We start from the raw sequence: 18,785 nt of genomic DNA, 5'->3' as shown, positions 1-18,785 counted from the left end.
TGTTCTACAGCGATATTCTGTAGTATATAAAGGTAAGTTTTTCAACAAATGGTGCTGGAAAAATGGAATATCCACATGCAAAAGAATGACGTTGGGTCTGTTAGTCATACCATACACAAAAAATAATCAAAATCCATCAAAGACCTAAATGTGAGAGCTAAAACTATAAAACTCTTGTAAAAAAAATCTTCATGATCTCAGATTAGGCAATGGTTTCTTAGACGTGACACCAAAAGCACAAGTGACCCGAAAAAGGTAAAAACTGACTTTTAAAAACTTTTGAGTTTCATAGGACACCATCGAGAAGGTGAAAAGACAACCCATAGAAGAGCAGAAAATATTTACAAATCATATACCTCAGAAAGGTCTAGAATATATAAAGAACTCTTAGAACTCAACAATAAAAACAAATAACTCAATTACAAAGTGAACAAAGGATTTAAGTAGACATTTCTCCAAAGTCATATATAAATGGCCAATAAGCACTTGAAAACATGTTTAACACATTAGTCATTAGGAAAATACAAGTCAGGGCTTCCCTGATGGCCCAGTGGTTAAGAATCCGCCTGCCAACGCAGGGGCCACAGGTTCGATCCCTGGTCCAGGAAGATCCCACATGCCGTGGAGCAATGAAGCCCGCACTGCAATACTGAAGCCCGCCTGCCTAGAGCCCGTGCTCCGCAACAAAAGAAGCCACCACTATGAGAAGCTTGCACATTGCAACGCTGCAACTAGATAAAAGCCCGTGCGCAGCAACAAGACCCAATGCAGCCAAGAAATAAATAAAATTTAAACAAACAAGAAAACAAAATACATCCTCTTTAAAAAAAAAAAAAAAAGATTCCCAGCCCCTCCCCTACTCCCCTGTTAAAGGGCCAGCATCCCCAACCACTACATCCTGGTAGAAATGTCAGAACACAAACTCATGAGAAAGAAAACCCTTGAAAGGGCAAGAGAATTAAAGTGCATTTTTAACCATCCATGGTTGTGAGTACAGTTTGTTGGGATCACTACTGGGGAGCAGATATTTAAAAAGAGGATCCCTGTTTTCCACACCCTTAATAGGAACTGTGTGAAGTTATGGTCTCTCAATCCTTAAGCTTTGCTCCATTAAATTGGATAGGAAATCCCTGGGTGGATCTTGAGGTGATTACTGAGCAGCCAAGTTCTCAGTGCTTCAGGGCAGGGTGCTTGTGGACTCCTAAGGTCCACCTGGTGATGCTTGCCCTTCACTGGGTCCGTGAGCTTGAGTTGGCTACCCACTCATGGGTACTACACTCAGAATGTAGAAGCCAGATGTTCAAGTTAAAAACACTTTTGCATGAGTTACACAGATTATCCCATATCTTCTTGGCTGCTGTAAATGGAAAACTGGCTCAGAAGCTCAGGAGTAAAAAGAAAAAGAAACAACAACAAAAACAAGCACCTTGGGCTTCCCTGGTGGCACAGTGGTTGAGAGTCTGCCTGCCAATGCAGGGGACACGGGTTCGAGCCCTGGTCTGGGAAGATCCCACATGCCACAGAGCAACTGGGCCCGTGAGCCACAGCTACTGAGCCTGCGCGTCTGGAGCCTGTGCTCCGCAACAGGAGAGGCCGCAATAGTGAGAGGCCCACGCACCGCGATGAAGCGTGGCCCCCGCTCGCCGCAACTAGAGAAAGCCCTCGCACAGAAACGAAGACCCAACACAGCCAAAAATAAATAAATAAATAAATTTATTTAAAAAAACAAGCACCTCGGGACTGCTGGTGGCAAAACCTGAGACCCATCTGCGCCTCATCGAGCCCCTCAGCGATTCTGGGTTCTGTGCCCACATCCTGTGTTCAGCTGAAACACACAGGCTTTACAGAACTTCTGAATAAAACTAAAAGTGAAGCTAATTCTCTACACTAAAAATGCAAGTTAGAGCTCTTTTGTCATGGTTATAAGACTATTAATAATCTCTACTGTGACAGTTTATTGCATTTCAGCCCTTTATAAAATGTTAAATAGATTGGAGTAAGTTCTACTTTTCTGCTTACTTTCAAGTAGATGGATTAGCATAAAACCTGAATGGCTGACACCACTACCATGACCATTAAATAGTTCATGGTCCAAAGGGCAGTTTCATAGTGTGCAGGATGAGTTATAATAGAAAAAAAATGGAAACATCCCCAATACAGGACTGGATAAAAATATGGAATATTCATATAATGAAATGCTATGAAAGTATGAAAAAACTATGTACATCTTTTATTATAGAAAGAGATATATTTTCATGACACATCATTAAATAAAAAAGCTGTTGCAAAGAAATATGGGCAGAATGATTACATCTTTCCAAACATATATATCCATGCTTATATCTGTATATGAATAGACAAAGTCTGGGAACAAACATCAATTCATTAGCAGTGGATATTTTTGGATGGAGGGTTAACAGGTGATTTAAATTTTTATCTTTATTCTTACCTATATTGTGTGAACTTTTCATAATGGATATGAATTTTATAATTGGAAAAAAATTAAGCTAAGTGGAAAAGTTTTTTAAAATATCAAACAAAAAATGCTCAAAAGAAAACCACAAGGAAAAAACAAAAACAAAACCCCAGCTCCACTGGCACCAGCATCATGGTCTAAAGGTTAAGTCCACATTATTTTTCTTGGCTCCAAAGTCGATCACAGGCTCTTTGACCCCTCCATGTGGAATAGGCTGCTTCCCTGGAATCATAATCTATTAAAGGTATATAAACCAGAGTCCATGAATTCTTTGAGGAAAGAGTTTTCCCCAGACCAGCCCAGTGCCCAGCACCTAGCAAGGTGACAGTAAAGGTTTGTAGAACCTGAATGATTGCTGTGAACACTGAGGCCTGATGGATAGGTTGGGGCCAGGCTAAGAAGAAAGAAGCCAAAGCTTTGGGGCACCTTTGTCCTGGGGACTAGAGGGCTCCTCTTCTTACTCTCCTTCCCTGTTCAGCACTGGCAACGGCAGGTAGAGCAGGAGTGGTTTGGCCCACTGGGTGCATGCTGTCGGAGAAATAGTCCAGAAATGGCAGGGCCAGCTGGGCCCACATCACTGGGGATGACCCAGCTCAGTCGGGGCAGTGGTAGGAGGGGGAGGACCAAGGCTCCTGACCAAGCCAGGCTACAGCAAAACTCCTCCCCCCTCAGCTGTTGAGCTGATGATAGCCCTCCCTCACACGAGAGTACCCAAAATGCGCTGTGTGGCCAGATCTGGTTAACCGACAGGTAAAGACAACATTGAAAAGGCAAATATTTACACTGAGCTAGGCTCCTGGCAACCAAGGCCCAAAACTGTATGATTCTGGAACAGTACGAATGGGGTTTGTTTCTTTTTTTTCATGCTGCTGTTATACATTACCACAAACCTGATGGCTTAAAACAACACACTTTATCATCCTACAGTTCTGTAAGTCAGAGGTCCAACACAAGTCTCCTGGGCTTAACATTAAGGCAGGGCTGCTTTCCTTTCTGCAGACTATGGGACATTCCATGTCCTTACCTTTCCCACCTTCTAGAAGTTGCCTACATTCCTTGACTCATGGTCCCTTCTTCATCTGCAAAACCAGCATGCTGCATCTCTCTGATCATACTTCTGTAGTCACATCTCCCTCTGACCACAGTCAGGAAAGTTCTCTGCAGTTTTTTTTTTTTTTGCCACTCAGCGAGGCATGCAGGATCCTAGTTCCCCGACCATGGATCAAACTGGTGCCCCCTGCAGTGGAAGCTCAGAGTTCTAACCACTGGACCATCAGGGAAGTCCCAAAGTTCTCTGCTGTTAAGTCCTATGTGGTTACACTGGGCTGACCCCAATCATCTCTGATAATCTCCCCATCTCAAGGTCCCTAACCTTAACCACACCTGCAAAGCCCTTTATGCCATGTAAGGTAACATATTCACAGGCTCCAGGAATTAGGCTATGAACATCTTCTTTTGGGGGGAGGGAGGGAGGCATTAGTCTCCCTACCACAAGGTATGGTAAGGAGAAAAGTATAATATTGTTAATGATAAGTAGGCAGCCCTGTACATAACGACATGGATAGTATCGATGATATATTATGAAACGGAAATAAGCAAGTTCAGTAAGTATTTATAGAATGATCCAAATTTTGCGGACTCTCCCTTGCCCCCAATAAATGCTGAATGAATCCTCTCTGAGCCGCACCCCACCGTTCATAGACTGGCTTCGTCGGGGAGATGGTGGAGCCCACCTCACCCACTCAACCCTCAAGGCACTGGTTTCTTCACAGTCCTCTTTTAGGAGAAGAGTTTAGAAAGGTCCAAGACACCAGAGAGTAGAGAGGAAAGGATCTGATGCAGGTTCAACATAGCAGGGGACAGCCAGAAAGGACCACACACTGTAATTGGCCAGAGGCAAGTGTCAGCCAAGCAATGTGGAAAGTGAGAAGGTGAGGCTTACAGGAATTTGCCAAAAAGGAAAAAGGGCATTTGAAGGAGAGTCTTCATTTTTAATAGTACTGAATAGAATCCAAGGCAGGATAGAAAGTCCAAGCAGGAATTCTGGAGTTTTAACTAGGTTCTGAGATGCAGACCCAAGGACCTATGAGAGGAAAACACCCATGAAAGGAGGCTGTGCCAGTAACTTAGTCACTGGGCGTAGCATTCCCCAGGGACGGTGCCCAATCCTTGGCTCCTGGGATTGTCCTGTTGTCCCCACAGTGTCAGGGGGTCTTGGCTTCAGCATTTCCCTAACCCTCTCTCCATCCAAGCTGAGGAACGATGCTACCTCTAACCCCCTTCATGCTTTTAGTGGGCACTGAGTTCTTAACACATAATAATAGCAGTCTCTGTAGTTATAATTTTAAAATTCCTCACCTTCCAAACTATATACAATATATATCCACGAAGGGATAGGCACCAAAGCTTAACAGTGTTTCCAGAGGAGAGGACAGTCAGATGGGAAGAGACACAGGAGGGCAACTTTCACTTTCACTCAGTAGACCTCTGACTGTATTTTTGCAACAGACATACATTCATGTATCAGAAATGTAATTAAAAATAAAAAGTGCTGAAACACTGTGGTTACTACTGTTTATAGTTCTGTACTGCTTGATTTATTTTATACCAAGTCTGTGCAGTTTTCCCAATAAAATCACCCTGGCAATTGGAAGAGCGTGGTGGTTACACACAAGCCTGTGAGGCAGAGATTCCTCACCAACGAGATACTTCACCTGTCTCAACTTTAGGCTTCCCACATACTCTCTCTCAATTAGTGAAAACAGTACTTGCCTTCCTGGGATCTTGTGAGGTTTTTCCCCTCCTTTGTATAGCGTCTGACTTTGTAACTATCAGGAAACAAAACAGCTCCCCTCTGTGTCCCATTTGCTTTGGGTCTGTTGCCTGTTATGTAACAGCACAAATCTGAGAATTCAGTCGGCATGAGCACCTTAGGTGGCTGCTAATAAATTAATTATTGGGCTGATTTGAACTCTAGATTGGATTCTCCTGGTTGGCAGTCTGGCATCTTCTGATTTATCCTTACAGTATTTCCATTTGCCACAAAGCCTGCACTCAACTGACATTGGCTGTATTCAGTGGAATTTAACATAGAAGACTGAGGATTGCCAGCTCCAAAACAGATCTAACCAGGACTGACATTTTTGTTAATTCTATTTTTCTAATTGAAGTATAGTGGATTTACAGCACTGTGCCAATCTCTGCTGCACAGCAAAGTGACTCAGTTATACACATAGAGACATGCTTTCAGGATGGACTTCTGAGCAGGCAACCACCTTCAGACTCATTAAATTAAACCATTTAACAATAGTTCTCTCTGGGTTGGAGGGTCACTGTGGTTTTAATTTTCCTCTGTATAGTTTTTCTAATTTTTAATTTATTTTTAGTTTTTAAAAATTTTTATTGATTTATTTATTTTGGTCACGCTGCACAGCTTGTGGGATCTTAGTTCCCCAACCAGGGATCAAACCCTGGGGCCCCTGCAGTGGAAGCTTGGAGTCCTAACCACTGGACCATCAGGGAATTCCCTATAGTTTTTTGATTGTTCCAGTTTTCTATCACATGCATATATTATTTTTGTGGGCAGACAAAAACAAATGTGAGTTAAATAAAAACTACCATACATTGTGTTACTTGTTCCTGCTTCTCTGCACCTTCTCATATGCTTTTTTTTTAAATACATGGCTTTAAATTTATTTATTTATTTATTTATTTAGGCTGTGGTGGGTCTTCCTTTCTGTGCGAGGGCATTCTCCAGTTGCAGTGAGCGGGGGCCACTCTTCATCGTGGTGCACAGGCCTCTCCCGTTGCGGAGCACAGGCTCCAGACGCGCAGGCTCACCAGTTGTGGCTCACGGGCTTAGCCGCTCTGAGGCATGTGGGATCTTCACGGACCGGGGCACGAACCCGTGTCCCCTGCATTGGCAGGCGGACTCTTAACCACTGCGCCACCAGGGAAGCCCCCTCATATACTTTTAATCCTTGCCCTGATCCAAGCCACCCAATGAACCGTTTCCCGTGAACCCCTTCTCAGAAGTGGTTGTCAAGTGGACGTTATAAGCCCTTTCGAATCACATGGACCAGCATTGGAATCATAGCTCAGAGCTAACGTGGACAAGCATCTTAATTCTCTGAAACTGTCTCTTTATCTGTAAAAGAAAGTAAGACCTACCTTCTGGATTGTTGAGTAGTTTGGGGCAGCGGCTTCACAAACTTTAATGTGTATACGAATCACCTGGGATGTTGTTAAAATGCAGGCTAGGATGGGCCCGAGTGTCTCCATTTCTAAGAGCTCCTAGGTGTTGCTGATGTTGTGATGCATGTACCACACTTTGATTAGTGACATAACATTTGAAAGAGCCCAGGCACAAATGTCCTACATGTGCTTGTTGTTCTCCTTCCCGGGGGCCTGGATTTTCTGGCCGTTTGATGAGTTCACCTCAGAAAAGTGCTGACTGAGATCCACTGAGGTGCAACCCAACTCATTTGAGCTTTAACTTATTCCTATTTTCTCCCCACTTCAATATCCTTCTTTTTCTTTCTGTTCAAGGACGTCATTCTTCCTTGGCCTAACAAAGATACAGGAACCTGTGCTTTTAGGTTTTTTTGTTTTTTTGATTTGTTTTTGGCCGCACCACGCGGCCTGTAGAACTTCCCTGCCCAGGGATTGAACCCATGCCCACTGCACTGGAAGCGCGGAGTCTTATTAGGTTATTTCTTTTTAAAAGGAGCTTTACTGAGGTATAATTGACGTATGATAAATTACACTTAAAGTATACACTTTAATAAGTTCTACTACATGTACACACTTGAGAAACCATCATCATACTCAAGATAATGGATCAAGTGTCCTTAGCCTCCTGATGCTCCCTCCACCCTCTGGAAACCAACCATCTGCTTCTGTTACATAGATTAGTCTGCTTTTTCTAGAGTTTTAAATAAAAAGAATCATACAGCACGTACTCTTTATTGTCTTGCTTTTTTCCTTCAGCCTCATTATTTCATCCATTAATCTGTGTACCAATAGTTCATGCCTTGTTTATTGCTGATAGTATTCCATTGTATGCCTGTTGATGGAAGTTTGGTTTGTTTCCAATTTCTGGCTGTTACCAATAAAGCTGCTTTGAACAGTTTTGTACAAGTCCTCATCATGAAAATACACTTTCATTTTCTCTTGGGTAAATACCTAGAGTGGAGTGGTTGGGTCATATGGCCAGCATATGTTTAACTTTTTTAAAAACTGTGAAATTGTTTTCCAAAGTAGTTGTACCATTTTCCATTCCCAGCAAGAGTGTATGAAGTCCCAGTTCTTCCACATTCAGAAAATATCCCTGGGGCTCTCTCTGTGCATTATCTCCTTTCATTAGGTCTGCGGAGAGTATCCTTTTTTTAGTTTAGACACAACCACCACAGTAGGGATAGTTGAAATGTCTAAAAACATGTAAAAGAAATCCAGATGACATTTGTTGTACTCTTTGGGGAAGCACCACCCAACTCCCTTCAACCGCAAACTAGGGTGATTTCCAAGATCTCTGCCCCTCCCCGCCCCCATGGTTCACTCCCTCTTCTGAGTGTTCCACTCAGAATAGATCCCTGGACTCAGCCACCAGGTGATGTCAGCATCTTTTTATGGTATCTCTGGAGTGGAGGTTTCCTTAAGGAGTCTAACACTGACACGGTCTTAGAGTCAGTAGGCCTAACTTCTTTGGCTGGGCCCACAGCAGATGCAAGCCAAATTCTCAGTCCTCTTATCTTCCAAGTGTCTGAAGCACGAATGACAAATGAATCAGGCCCGTCTGAAACCTAACACTTAGCCTTTGTTTTCCTATCCATTAAAATGTAACGGGGTAATTCCTACATCCTAATGTTTACTCACGTATTCCCTCGCATGTTCGTTCGTTCCTTCATTCGTAGGTTCATCCATCCATCCTTCCATCCATCCATCCATTCACTCATTCAGTCAGTTTACCAAGTATTTACTCCATGCCAAGCACCATTCTAGTGTGGTAATTCGCAGGGAATGATGTTCCTCAAGGGGTCGGTAAAGTCTAACGCTCTAAGCACTTACTGCTTTTACCTTTTACTATCAGGGGTCATTTCCCCACAAATCAACAAAACAAAGAAAATTACCTAAACTACAGCGGCAAGATACAGGCCACACTTTCTCCGCACAGGATTTTCCCTGAAAGGACTCAGGAAGCAAGAAGGTCCTCCTTCACTCTGGACGGTTCTCTGAGCTGTCCTCATGAGGCCTCGAGGTTTCTGGACGACTATTCTTGCCCAAAGAATCCAGAAGCCCTACAGCGTACTGCCGGGCTGTAATTGTGAACCCAAGTTCTGATTCTGCCCAGTACCATTCAATCTCTGTCCTTACGCTTATTAATTTTTCTGGGCTTCAGTTTTCCCGATCGAAAACCAGGTTCTAGGCTCCTAACTCGCTGGGGCATGCTTGGGGAGCAAGTGACTGAGCGTTTCTGGTGCTGTTCCGAAAAGCAAAGCTTCCTCCAGACTCAAGTTCTCGGGTGGGTGGCCCGCGCCCCAAGCTTGGGCGCGCACCCCTGATAAGAGGGCGCCGATGTACAGACAGCGAATCCACCCGGTTGAACCCTGCCTTCCTAAGCATCACGAGACTTACCAGAAAATGAAACTGAAAACCGGGAAGTCCCTCTTTCTAACCTGCCCGGGCCTCGCTCGCTAGGAGACCGGTGACGTCCCGGCGGGCAGGGTTCTGATTAGCGGCCTGGGCGTGGAATATAAGTGCGGGCGCGGGACCGGGCCCTCACTTCGCTACCCGGGCTGCTTCTGTGGCGATGGCTCGCTTCGTGACCTTGGTCCTGCTGGGGCTGCTCTCGCTGTCTGGCCTGGACGCCGTCCCGCGTGAGTGTCCCCTCCTCCCTTTCCCTCTTCCACCAGCCCGTCCTGTCCCGCTCGCAGCCACTGGGCACTAACACCGTACCCCCCGGTCCCGCTCCCAAGTTTTCCTTCCCGACTCGGTGGAGTAGCACGCGGCTTTCTCTCGGGCTGTGGAGGCAGTGGCGGGGTGGGGAGTGGGGAGGGGGTGCGAGCCCAGGACGCCGGCTTCTCCGGGATGGGGGAGGGGACCTCTGGCACGCCCGCACCGGGTGGGTCGGGACAGAGCGACCGAGGTGGGGGAGGGGTTCTCTTCCGCTGGTTCGCGGGGCCTTTGGCTCCCCCCGCGCAGCGGGAGCGGAGGGCGGGCTGGCAGGTCCCAAAGGGCTGGGTTGGGGGCTGCGAATGGGTGGAGACCACGCGTGGGCTTTGGGGGAGTCGCCGCCAGGGAGTATCAGTCCGCTGGGAGCCCGAGAGCCTCGAGCTTCCTCCAGGCGCCCGCCAGGTTCAGCTGACGCTCTGCACTTTCCCCAAATACGCGAAGACCAAACCACGGCGAGGAAGTTGCACGCGACTTTTGTGGAATGTCCTGAGGTGTTTACATACCGTTTCACGTCGTTCATTCTCTTGTTCCCGCTACCTGTCACTCTTAGTAATAATCATAGAGCTACCCGTTGGCGGCTCACTGACCTGCGCTATGCGCTGTCTGTCATTTAATTGTGAAATGCGCCTGCGATGTAAACAGGATGCCTTTATCATCAGCTTGTCACAGATGAGGAAAGAGAGGCTCGAAGAGCTGAAGTAACTTAATCACGCAGGGGATTAATGGCAGACAGTAGAGCCTGACCAGAGCATTTGGCGGGTCGTGAGCCCTTTGCCTGTAATCGTGCGTTTTTCACAACCTTCTGGGGTGAGATTCTCGGGAGCAAGCTGGGCGGACATGGGCCCCTGTTGCCTTTCTTCACAGAGGGCCCCTCCTTTGGCTCCTTGCCTGGTTCTTTCCAAGATGAGCTGAGTCTCTACTTTCAGTTTTGAGTAAGCGAAGGTTTATCATTCAGAAAGGTTGTAAAACTAGGGATAAGAGGAATCAATATGCTTACCCAAGCTGTCTGTCAGCGACACCATGGATACTGAGTACCTTCTAAATACCCTGCAATATACCGGACCCTCAGATTTTTCTCTCTCACAAAAGGCTCTGTGAAGCGGGGTTTTTTGTTTGTTTGTTTGTGTGTTTGTTTGTTTGTTGTTGTTCATGAGAAAAAGGAAGTTAGTTTAAAATTTATTTACAAAAGAAGCATAATGTCTGTATTATCACTATTATTGATATTTGCGGTGGCATATAGCTTTAGAAAAATAGCAATCCGACATTAAAAACTATCTGAATTTGAAAATTTCCTAAGTAGTACATGCCTGGAAGATATACAAGGCCATTTCCGGAACGTATACAAGAAACATGTAATTGTGATTCCCTCTGGGGGATCTATTTTCTGCTGTTTCCCCTGTGTGGGTTTTATTTCACTCTGGGTGTAGATAATTTTTCGATTAAACTACAGAAACTCAAATAACTCTCCCCAAAACCCTGAGCCAGTAAGTGGTTGAGGGCAGATTCAAACCCAGGCCTGTCTGATACACCTCCTACTCTTAGAAGCCACTATTGTGATATTCTTCCAAAAAAAAAAAAAAAAACCCACAAACTGCCTAGCTCCCTCAGAGAGAGAATTCCAGGTGGGATGAACCTGTGCTCTCACTACTGTAGCACCTACTATGTTCTAATTATTAGAAGCTCAAATGCAAAGAGGTTTCTGAATTATCTTCACTTAGAACTATGAAAAAATAGCGAGGCTTCATGGTATTTCCAGTCTAGCTGTTGGTGGGCCTAGGGGCCTTTTCTTTGATGATGGGACATTTCTAGACAGATACATCTGTTCAGAGTGGCCTGGTACTCCACCTTCTCTCTACCACTGGACATGGAGGATGAGCTGACCTTTATAACCATGTACTCTGAGTGTATTTGTATTTAAGTGGTTATATATATATATTTATATCAGTCTGTATATTCAGGAGCAGTAACACTTCACTTTGGAAGAAAAATATAGAAATAGAGTTTATAATATTTTCTTTACACATCCCCATGAAGGGTCTAGACATGCATCCCATTTTGGAAGCCACTGTTCTGTAGCATTTTGCAATATTCCCAACCTGGCAGATTATGGCAATCACTTGAGCATGCTAATTAAAAATACAAATTCCACTGTCACATGCATTACTCCACCTGGTCCTAATGGAGAGTATGTTCTCTCCCATTTGCCATAGTCCTCACCCTTCCCTGTTGTTCTTACCCAGCCCAACTACTTCATTTAAGGTATTTGCCAGCTCCTGTAGGTGTTTCAGTTTTATTTCTTTGTTTTCTAGCTCATGAAATCAGATACAGATTCAGATAGAGATTTGTCATATAAACTCTGGACATGATGAAGAGGTTGTGTTTTGCAGAAATATACTTTCGGTTGACTCTGTTAGGAACCTGAGCAAGGAGGTAAAATAATTACACCTGCCACTTACAGAGCAATTGCTGTGTGCCAGGCACTGTACTAGGCACATATTGAGAAGTCAGATCGGTCTGGATCCAGGCAGGAGGCAAAAAAAAAAAAAAAAAAAGGAGTAAATATAGGGGAAAAAAATTGACTGGGTTGAAACAGCGTACAACAACGGGAAATTTTTTTTTTAAAGCTTTTTTTTTTTCTTTTTAATTTTATTTATTTATTTATTTATTTATTTATTTATTTATAGCTGTGTTGGGTCTTCGTTTCTGTGCGAGGGCTTTCTCTAGTTGCGGCGAGCGGGGGCCACTCTTCATCGCGGTGCGTGGGCCTCTCACTATCGCGGGCTCTCTTGTTGCAGAGCACAGGCTCCAGACGCGCAGGCTCAGTAATTGTGGCTCACGGGCCTAGTTGCTCCGCGGCATGTGGGATCTTCCCAGACCAGGGCTTGAACCCGTGTCCCCTGCATTGACAGGCAGACTCTCAACGACTGCGCCACCAGGGAAGCCCAATAACGGGAATTTTTGATGTGGCTAATCTGGAGGGAGTGTGAAGTGAGAAACGAAGCTTGATAAGTAGATTAGGGCCAAATCATGTAGACTCTTGAATGATAAGAAATTCTGTAGGTGCTGAGGAGCCGTGAAAAGTTCTTGAGATTTTCCACAGAGAGATTATTAAAGATACAGCACAATCTCCATTGACAGAAGAAGATGTTAAGAGAAATCTGCTAGAAAAAGCCCTAAAGGCATGTGTAGGGGAATTATGTGGGAAAGATACCAAGTCATGGTTTATCCCAGAAAATGGAGGCTGCCTTTTGGAAAAATGGAAGCTCATTTGGCATGAGGGGAAATGGAATTGGGAGAAATGGAGGATCATATATAAACACCTGGGGCCTGATCTAGCTTTAGACCAAGGTAGCCCCAAGTGAAATACTCTACAATTTCATCTGTCTTTTCCCTGCTGCTCCTCAGGTCCTCCGAAGGTTCAGGTTTACTCACGACACCCCGCAGAGAATGGAAAACCAAATTACCTGAACTGCTATGTGTCTGGGTTCCATCCACCCCAGATTGAGATTGATTTGCTGAAGAATGGGGAGAAGATGGAAGTGGAGCAATCAGACCTGTCTTTCAGCAAGGACTGGTCTTTCTACCTTCTGGTCCACACTGCGTTCACTCCCAACGCAGTGGATCAGTATAGCTGCCGCGTGAAACACGTTACTCTCAGCGAGCCCAAGATAGTTAAGTGGGGTAAGTTTCCTTCCTTAGCTGCTGACAGTTGTATCTGAACATAGCCACAGCATAAAGCTGCCTTGATATAAAAACATCTGCATACTGGGATTATCAGGGAATGCTATTAAAGCTCTGATTAGTGGCACCTTCTGAGAGATCTCTGCACAGCGTGGTCACTGAGACAGTGGTTTCCCTGTAGTGAGAGCAGGGGGCAGTAGCAGCGCTTCCCCAAGTGCACAGGCATTCCCAGTGGTTCTTCCCTGCTGGCTCCCTTGGGCCTTCCTGACAGCCTCAGGGATACTCAGGACCAAGGAGAGTCTCAGGAAAGCACCGGCCTTGTCTGTAAGCCCTGCTGTGGTCGTGCCCTCCAATCCTAGACTCCTGCAGTTCTCTGGCTGGCTTGGGATCTAAGGCTAGTAGGCAAGGTGGGCACCTCCTGGATTTTTCTTAACAAGGCACTCACGGTGAGGGACAGTGGGCTCTTCTGCCAGCTTTATTTATAACAGTTTTAGACATCTGTTAGTACATGGTATTTCAAAAGTGGAACTTAACTGTTTCTCTTTTTCTTTCTCCATTTTCTTTTCCGTAGATCGAGACCACTAACCAGCATCATGGAGGTGGGTTTCTAATCTTAAGAAAATCTTTCTTTTATAAATTTATTTATTTATTTTTGGCTGTGTTGGGTGTTTGTTGCTGCACACGGGATTTCTCTAGTTGCAGCGAGCGGGGGCTACTCTTCGGTGTGGTGGGCTGGCTTCTTACTGTGGTGGCTTCTCTTGTTGCAGAGCACGGGCCTAGGCGCGTGGGCTTCAGTAGTTGTGGCATGTAGGCTCAGTAGTTGTGGCTCACGGGCTCTAGAGCACAGGCTCAGTAGCTGTGGTGCACGGGTTTAGTTGCTGCGCGGCATGTGGGATCTTCCTGACCAGGGATCGAACCCGTGTCCCCTGCATTGGCAGGCGGATTCTTAACCACTGCGCCACCAGGGGAGCCCCAGAAAATCTTTTTTTAATGTCACTATCCCGGGACTGTTATAGACAGCTCTAATATGATAACCCTCACTGTCTGGAGGACATTAATTAGGGTAGCAATTTAGCAGGCAGAGAAGAACCCCATGGGGTCACATTCCCTTCTCCTGTGGGGTGGCATGAGGAAGGCATGTGGCCGTGGGTGGGGCTCTGCCAGCATCACTGACCCTCTAAAGGGAGGACAGAAAAGCTGCAGGTGTGCTGTGACAGGACAGAGGCAGCGGTTACCCACAGCACCTGCAACGGTTTGCTCTTTCTTCTGCCATTTCTACCTTGGGCATCTCTGGGCCTTCAAAAGTGAACCGTCCCTTCCTTTGCATGGCAGTTGCTTTGTTATTTAGCCAGAAAGGAAGAGTGACATGGTTCTGCAGACGCACCATTCCTAACTGTGTGGGCACTGTGGCTGCCTCTAGAAGCTCCCAGTCCAATGGAGGAAAGAAATGGAAACAGATTGTTGTAACCTAATGTAAAGCTACTATAACAGACGTATCTTTTTTTTTTTTTAACATCTTTATTGCAGTATAATTGCTTTACAATGCTGTGTTAGTTTCTGCTGTATAACAAAGTGAATCAGCTATATGTATACATATATCCCCATATCCCTTCCCTCTTGCATCTCCCTCCCACCCTCCCTATCCCACCCCTCTATGTGGACACAAAGCACAGAGCTGATCTCCCTGTGCTATGTGGCTGCTTCCCAGTAGCTATCTATTTTACATTTGGTAGTGTATATATGTCAATGCCACTCTCTCACTTCATAACAGACGTATCTTGCAAGTATCTGTAGCAGCGTGAAACAGGGAGCAACTGGACTTCTCTGCATCTTCAGTTGGAGGCCAGAGGCAGACAATCCAGCTTTTCTGGGAAATTTTACTCCACAGGGTATCTTGGCACTGAAAACCTATTCAAATTTCCTGTTACACTGTAGGACAGGGAAGGTAATTTTCGAGAGCATGAGAGAGTTCGGGTGACCTGCCCAGAGTCACACAGTTACTAAATGGTAGAGCCAGGATCTGAACTGTAATACCAGCATTCTTTCCTCTAAGACTGTGGGAGAACCAATGGGATAAACTAGTAGGATATCCTCTTTTAATGAGTCTGGAAAATTGTCTGCAGCTATTACTTTTACCAACAGTGATTTATATAGCATAGGTTAGGTAAAGTTTGGTAGTGCTATCTGTAATCCAAATAAAATAAATGTATTTGCTAATAACCGTTTTTTTCTTTTTTTCAGGTTTGAAGATACCTCATTTGGATCGGACTAATTCCAAATTCTGTTTTCTTGCTTTTTAATACTGATATGCTTTTATGCTTTATGGACATAAATCAGAAGTTATATTGATGTTACCACAAATGTCATCTTCTTTATAATTTTTCTTTGTGCATTACGTCTCCACGTTTGACCTGTCTTGGCAGGTAGCTGTAGTTGGGGCGCTGGCAGCTTAGAGGTGGGGAGGAAAGAACTTTCATGTTCAGCATCAACATCTTGGTCAAATTTAAAGTCTTTATTGTCTTTTGCACACAAAACTAGGTAGTAAGATAACTATGCATATTTAGAGTAAACCTCCAATTTGTAATGTTTCTTAGAATTTTGGAAAATTTTTGGAAAGATAATTGTCAGAATTATTGGAAATCTGTTATAGCGGATGACATTTTGTCATATGAAATCATATTTACTTCTTAACATCTGTTAGTATGAGACATGGTTGTGCCTGTTTTTATTTTATTTTGTTTCACTAATTAAAATGCTGGTAAAACTTGATGTGTTTAGTACTTATATATCACTCCTCTTCTAACCCCTTTGTTCAAACAGGGAAATGATCTTCCAGTATCACTTGGAGGAGAGTGTGAACTCCTGATGTATAGGGTTTGGCTCACAGTGGAAGGGGCATCAGCGATCTGCATTTTCTGAATGAGGAACAGCATCCCCAAGAAGTTAAATGACTTAGGGTGACACAGCTATCTGCTGGAAGACCTGGCTTCTGTCTTTTAACCAGAATTCTGTTCCCTGGGCTAAGAAATGAGGACTGTGAGGACTTTAAGAGGGAGCAAAAGTATCTGGAGGATTTCCTATTTTAGCAAGCAATATACCTAAATGAAAAATACTAGATTAAAAAATTTCAAGGCATACTGGCATACTTGATGACCAGCTTTGTGCATTTAAAAAAATTTGAGCAGGAATTTGAGTGAGTTAGTGCCAGGTACTGACGAGATGAATAAGACACAACACTGCTCTCAGATTGCCTTAGTGGAGGGGTAGACATGCACTTGAAGAAGTAAAATATATCCTGATAAAGAGTATAGCATAGTTGTGCCCAAAGAACTAGGTGATAGGAAAATGTGTTCAGGGAACAAAAACCCTTAGGTAGATTGTACGGTAGCCCTGTTTTTATTTCTTAAGGAGCTTCCATACTGTTTTCCATAGTGGCTGTAGCAATTTACATTCCCACCAACTGTGCACCAACTGTGTTCCCTTTTCTCCAATATTTATCTATATTTCTGCCTAACTAACTAACTAACTTCCAATATGCAAAAACAAAACTTTAGGTAAGTGTTAAGGAAGGCATTTGCTTGTGCTGAGACTTACTGGGTAGTGGTTCTTCCAAATGGTAAACGGGGCCTGAGGTAAGGAGGTAAAACTATAAGACGTATAGAGGTGTGACAGGTGTGGATAATTCCAACCAGTGGAGCAAGGGTACCTGGGTGAAGACTTGTAGGAACTCAGCTGAGCAGATTGAGGGGTGCCTTACTTAGACTGGTAACTCTCCACCATCGATGCACATTAGAATCACCTGTGGAACTTAATAAACAATACCAGCTCTAAAAAATAAAGTCTATTAAAAAAAAAACACCCCAGCTTTCCAGGCACCAATCCAGACCAACTGATATCTGAAGCCCAGATATCAGTATTATTATTACTGGTTTTTTTTCTTTTAATTAAGACCTTATGTTTTTAGAGCAGTTTTAGGTTCACAGCAGGATTGAGGGGAAGGTGCAGGTATTTCCCATATACCCCCTGCTCCCACACATGCATAGCCTCCCCCATTATCAACATCCCCCACCAGAGTGGTACATGTGTTACAACTGATGAACCTACACTGACACATCATAATCAACAAGGTCCATAATTTAAGGTTGCTCTTGGTGTTTTGTTCTGTAGGTATATACTATGTATAATGACATGTATCCATCATTATACTGCTCTAAAATTCCTATGTGCTCGGCCTATTAATTTATCCCACCCCTGGCAATCACTGATCTTTTTACTGTCTGCATAGTTTTCCTTATCCAGAATCATACAGTATGTAGCTTTTTCATACTGACTTTTTAAATTTTTAAAAAATTTTATTTTTAAAAAATTTATTTATTTATTTATTTATTGGCTGCATTGGGTCTTCGTTGCTGTGCGCAGGCTTTCTCTAGTTGTGGCGAGGGGGGGCTACTCTTCATTGAGGTGCACGGGCTTCTCATTGCGATGGCTTCTCTTGTGGAGCACGGGCTCTAGGCACGCGGGCTTCAGTAGTTGTGGCACATGGGCTTAGTTGCTCCACGGTATGTGGGATCTTCCCAGACCAGGGCTCAAACCCGTGTCCCCTGTATTGGCAGGTGGATTCCTAACCACTGCACCAGCAGGGAAGTCCCTCATATTGACTTCTTTCACGTAGTTATATGCATTTAAAGTTCCTCCATGTCTTTTCATGACTTTATAACTCATTTTTTAGCTGGATGTACCACAGTCTATTTATCCATTCACCTACTGAAGTACATCTTGGTTTGTTCCAAATTTTGTCAATTATGGATAAAGCTGCTATAAATGGCATGTGCAGATTTTTGTGGACATAAGTTTTCACAGTATTGTTTGTTTAAATTTCTGAATAGTTCTTATGTGCAGCCAAGGTTGAGACCTATTGGGTTAAATCATAAAGGACTTTTTGTTCCATGTCACTCAACAGAACAATTTTGTGAAAAGCTGCTTTGCGGGCTAATGGTTCAATGTAATGCCCCTTTGGAGCATGGCTTAGTCCCCCATTTCAGAAGAAGAGATTGATCAAAGAGGAAAAATATTGGAGCTTAATTAAGCTTATTAAATATAACTGTGCAATGCAAATTAAAAAGTCTCAATTTCAGTAATAAAGAATTAGATCTTATATACTGACATGGAAGAAGAACCATGCTATATTGCTGAAACAAAAAGCAGTTTCTAGAAAATATATATTGGAAGCCATTATATACAAGCACATGCATTTTATATTTGTTATCACACACCATAGCAGGTCTGGTAGGTAATGCCCTTAATAGTTGTTACTCAAGGCATGGATGAGGGGTAAATAAAGAAGAGAAAGCTGACTAGTATGTTAGAAAATCAATTTGCTAAAATCCATTTTCCCTGGTGTCAGTTGGTGTTTTTCTGAAACCATATGTATTGGGGGGAAGGAGGAGGGATTTTGGGGTGGGATGAGAGTGGAGGAGTAGACGGGAAATGGCAGGGTCAGACCCTGAACAGTGGTGTTTCCCTCCTGCTCACCATGGCCAACAATAGAGCCTGTGTCTTGCTTTTCTAAACACTGGGGGATGTGGCAGCTGAGCCAACCACCACCTACCATGGCCTGGCCAGATGGAAGGAGGGTGGAACCCACAATACTCCGCCATTCTCCCAGGCAGAGGGCTGG

The 18,785-nt window shown here is 44.1% G+C and overlaps 1 protein-coding gene across 1 annotated transcript; it reads left to right on the top strand.

The window, feature by feature from the left end:
- The first annotated feature begins 9,193 nt into the window (after positions 1–9,193).
- LOC103000823 (beta-2-microglobulin) lies at positions 9,194–15,877 on the top strand. The gene is made up of 4 exons (XM_057544307.1): positions 9,194–9,351; positions 12,833–13,108; positions 13,680–13,707; positions 15,350–15,877. Exons 1-3 carry the CDS (start codon positions 9,285–9,287, stop codon positions 13,691–13,693), a joined length of 357 nt encoding a protein of 118 aa, XP_057400290.1. The 5' UTR covers positions 9,194–9,284; the 3' UTR covers positions 13,694–13,707; positions 15,350–15,877.
- Positions 15,878–18,785: the final 2,908 nt, after the last annotated feature.

This window comes from Balaenoptera acutorostrata, chromosome 3 (assembly GCF_949987535.1).
Source record: "Balaenoptera acutorostrata chromosome 3, mBalAcu1.1, whole genome shotgun sequence".
Taxonomy (NCBI): Eukaryota; Metazoa; Chordata; class Mammalia; order Artiodactyla; family Balaenopteridae; genus Balaenoptera; species Balaenoptera acutorostrata.
Note: the sequence above shows the minus strand (reverse complement) of the source record. Positions and strands in the feature narration are given on the sequence as shown.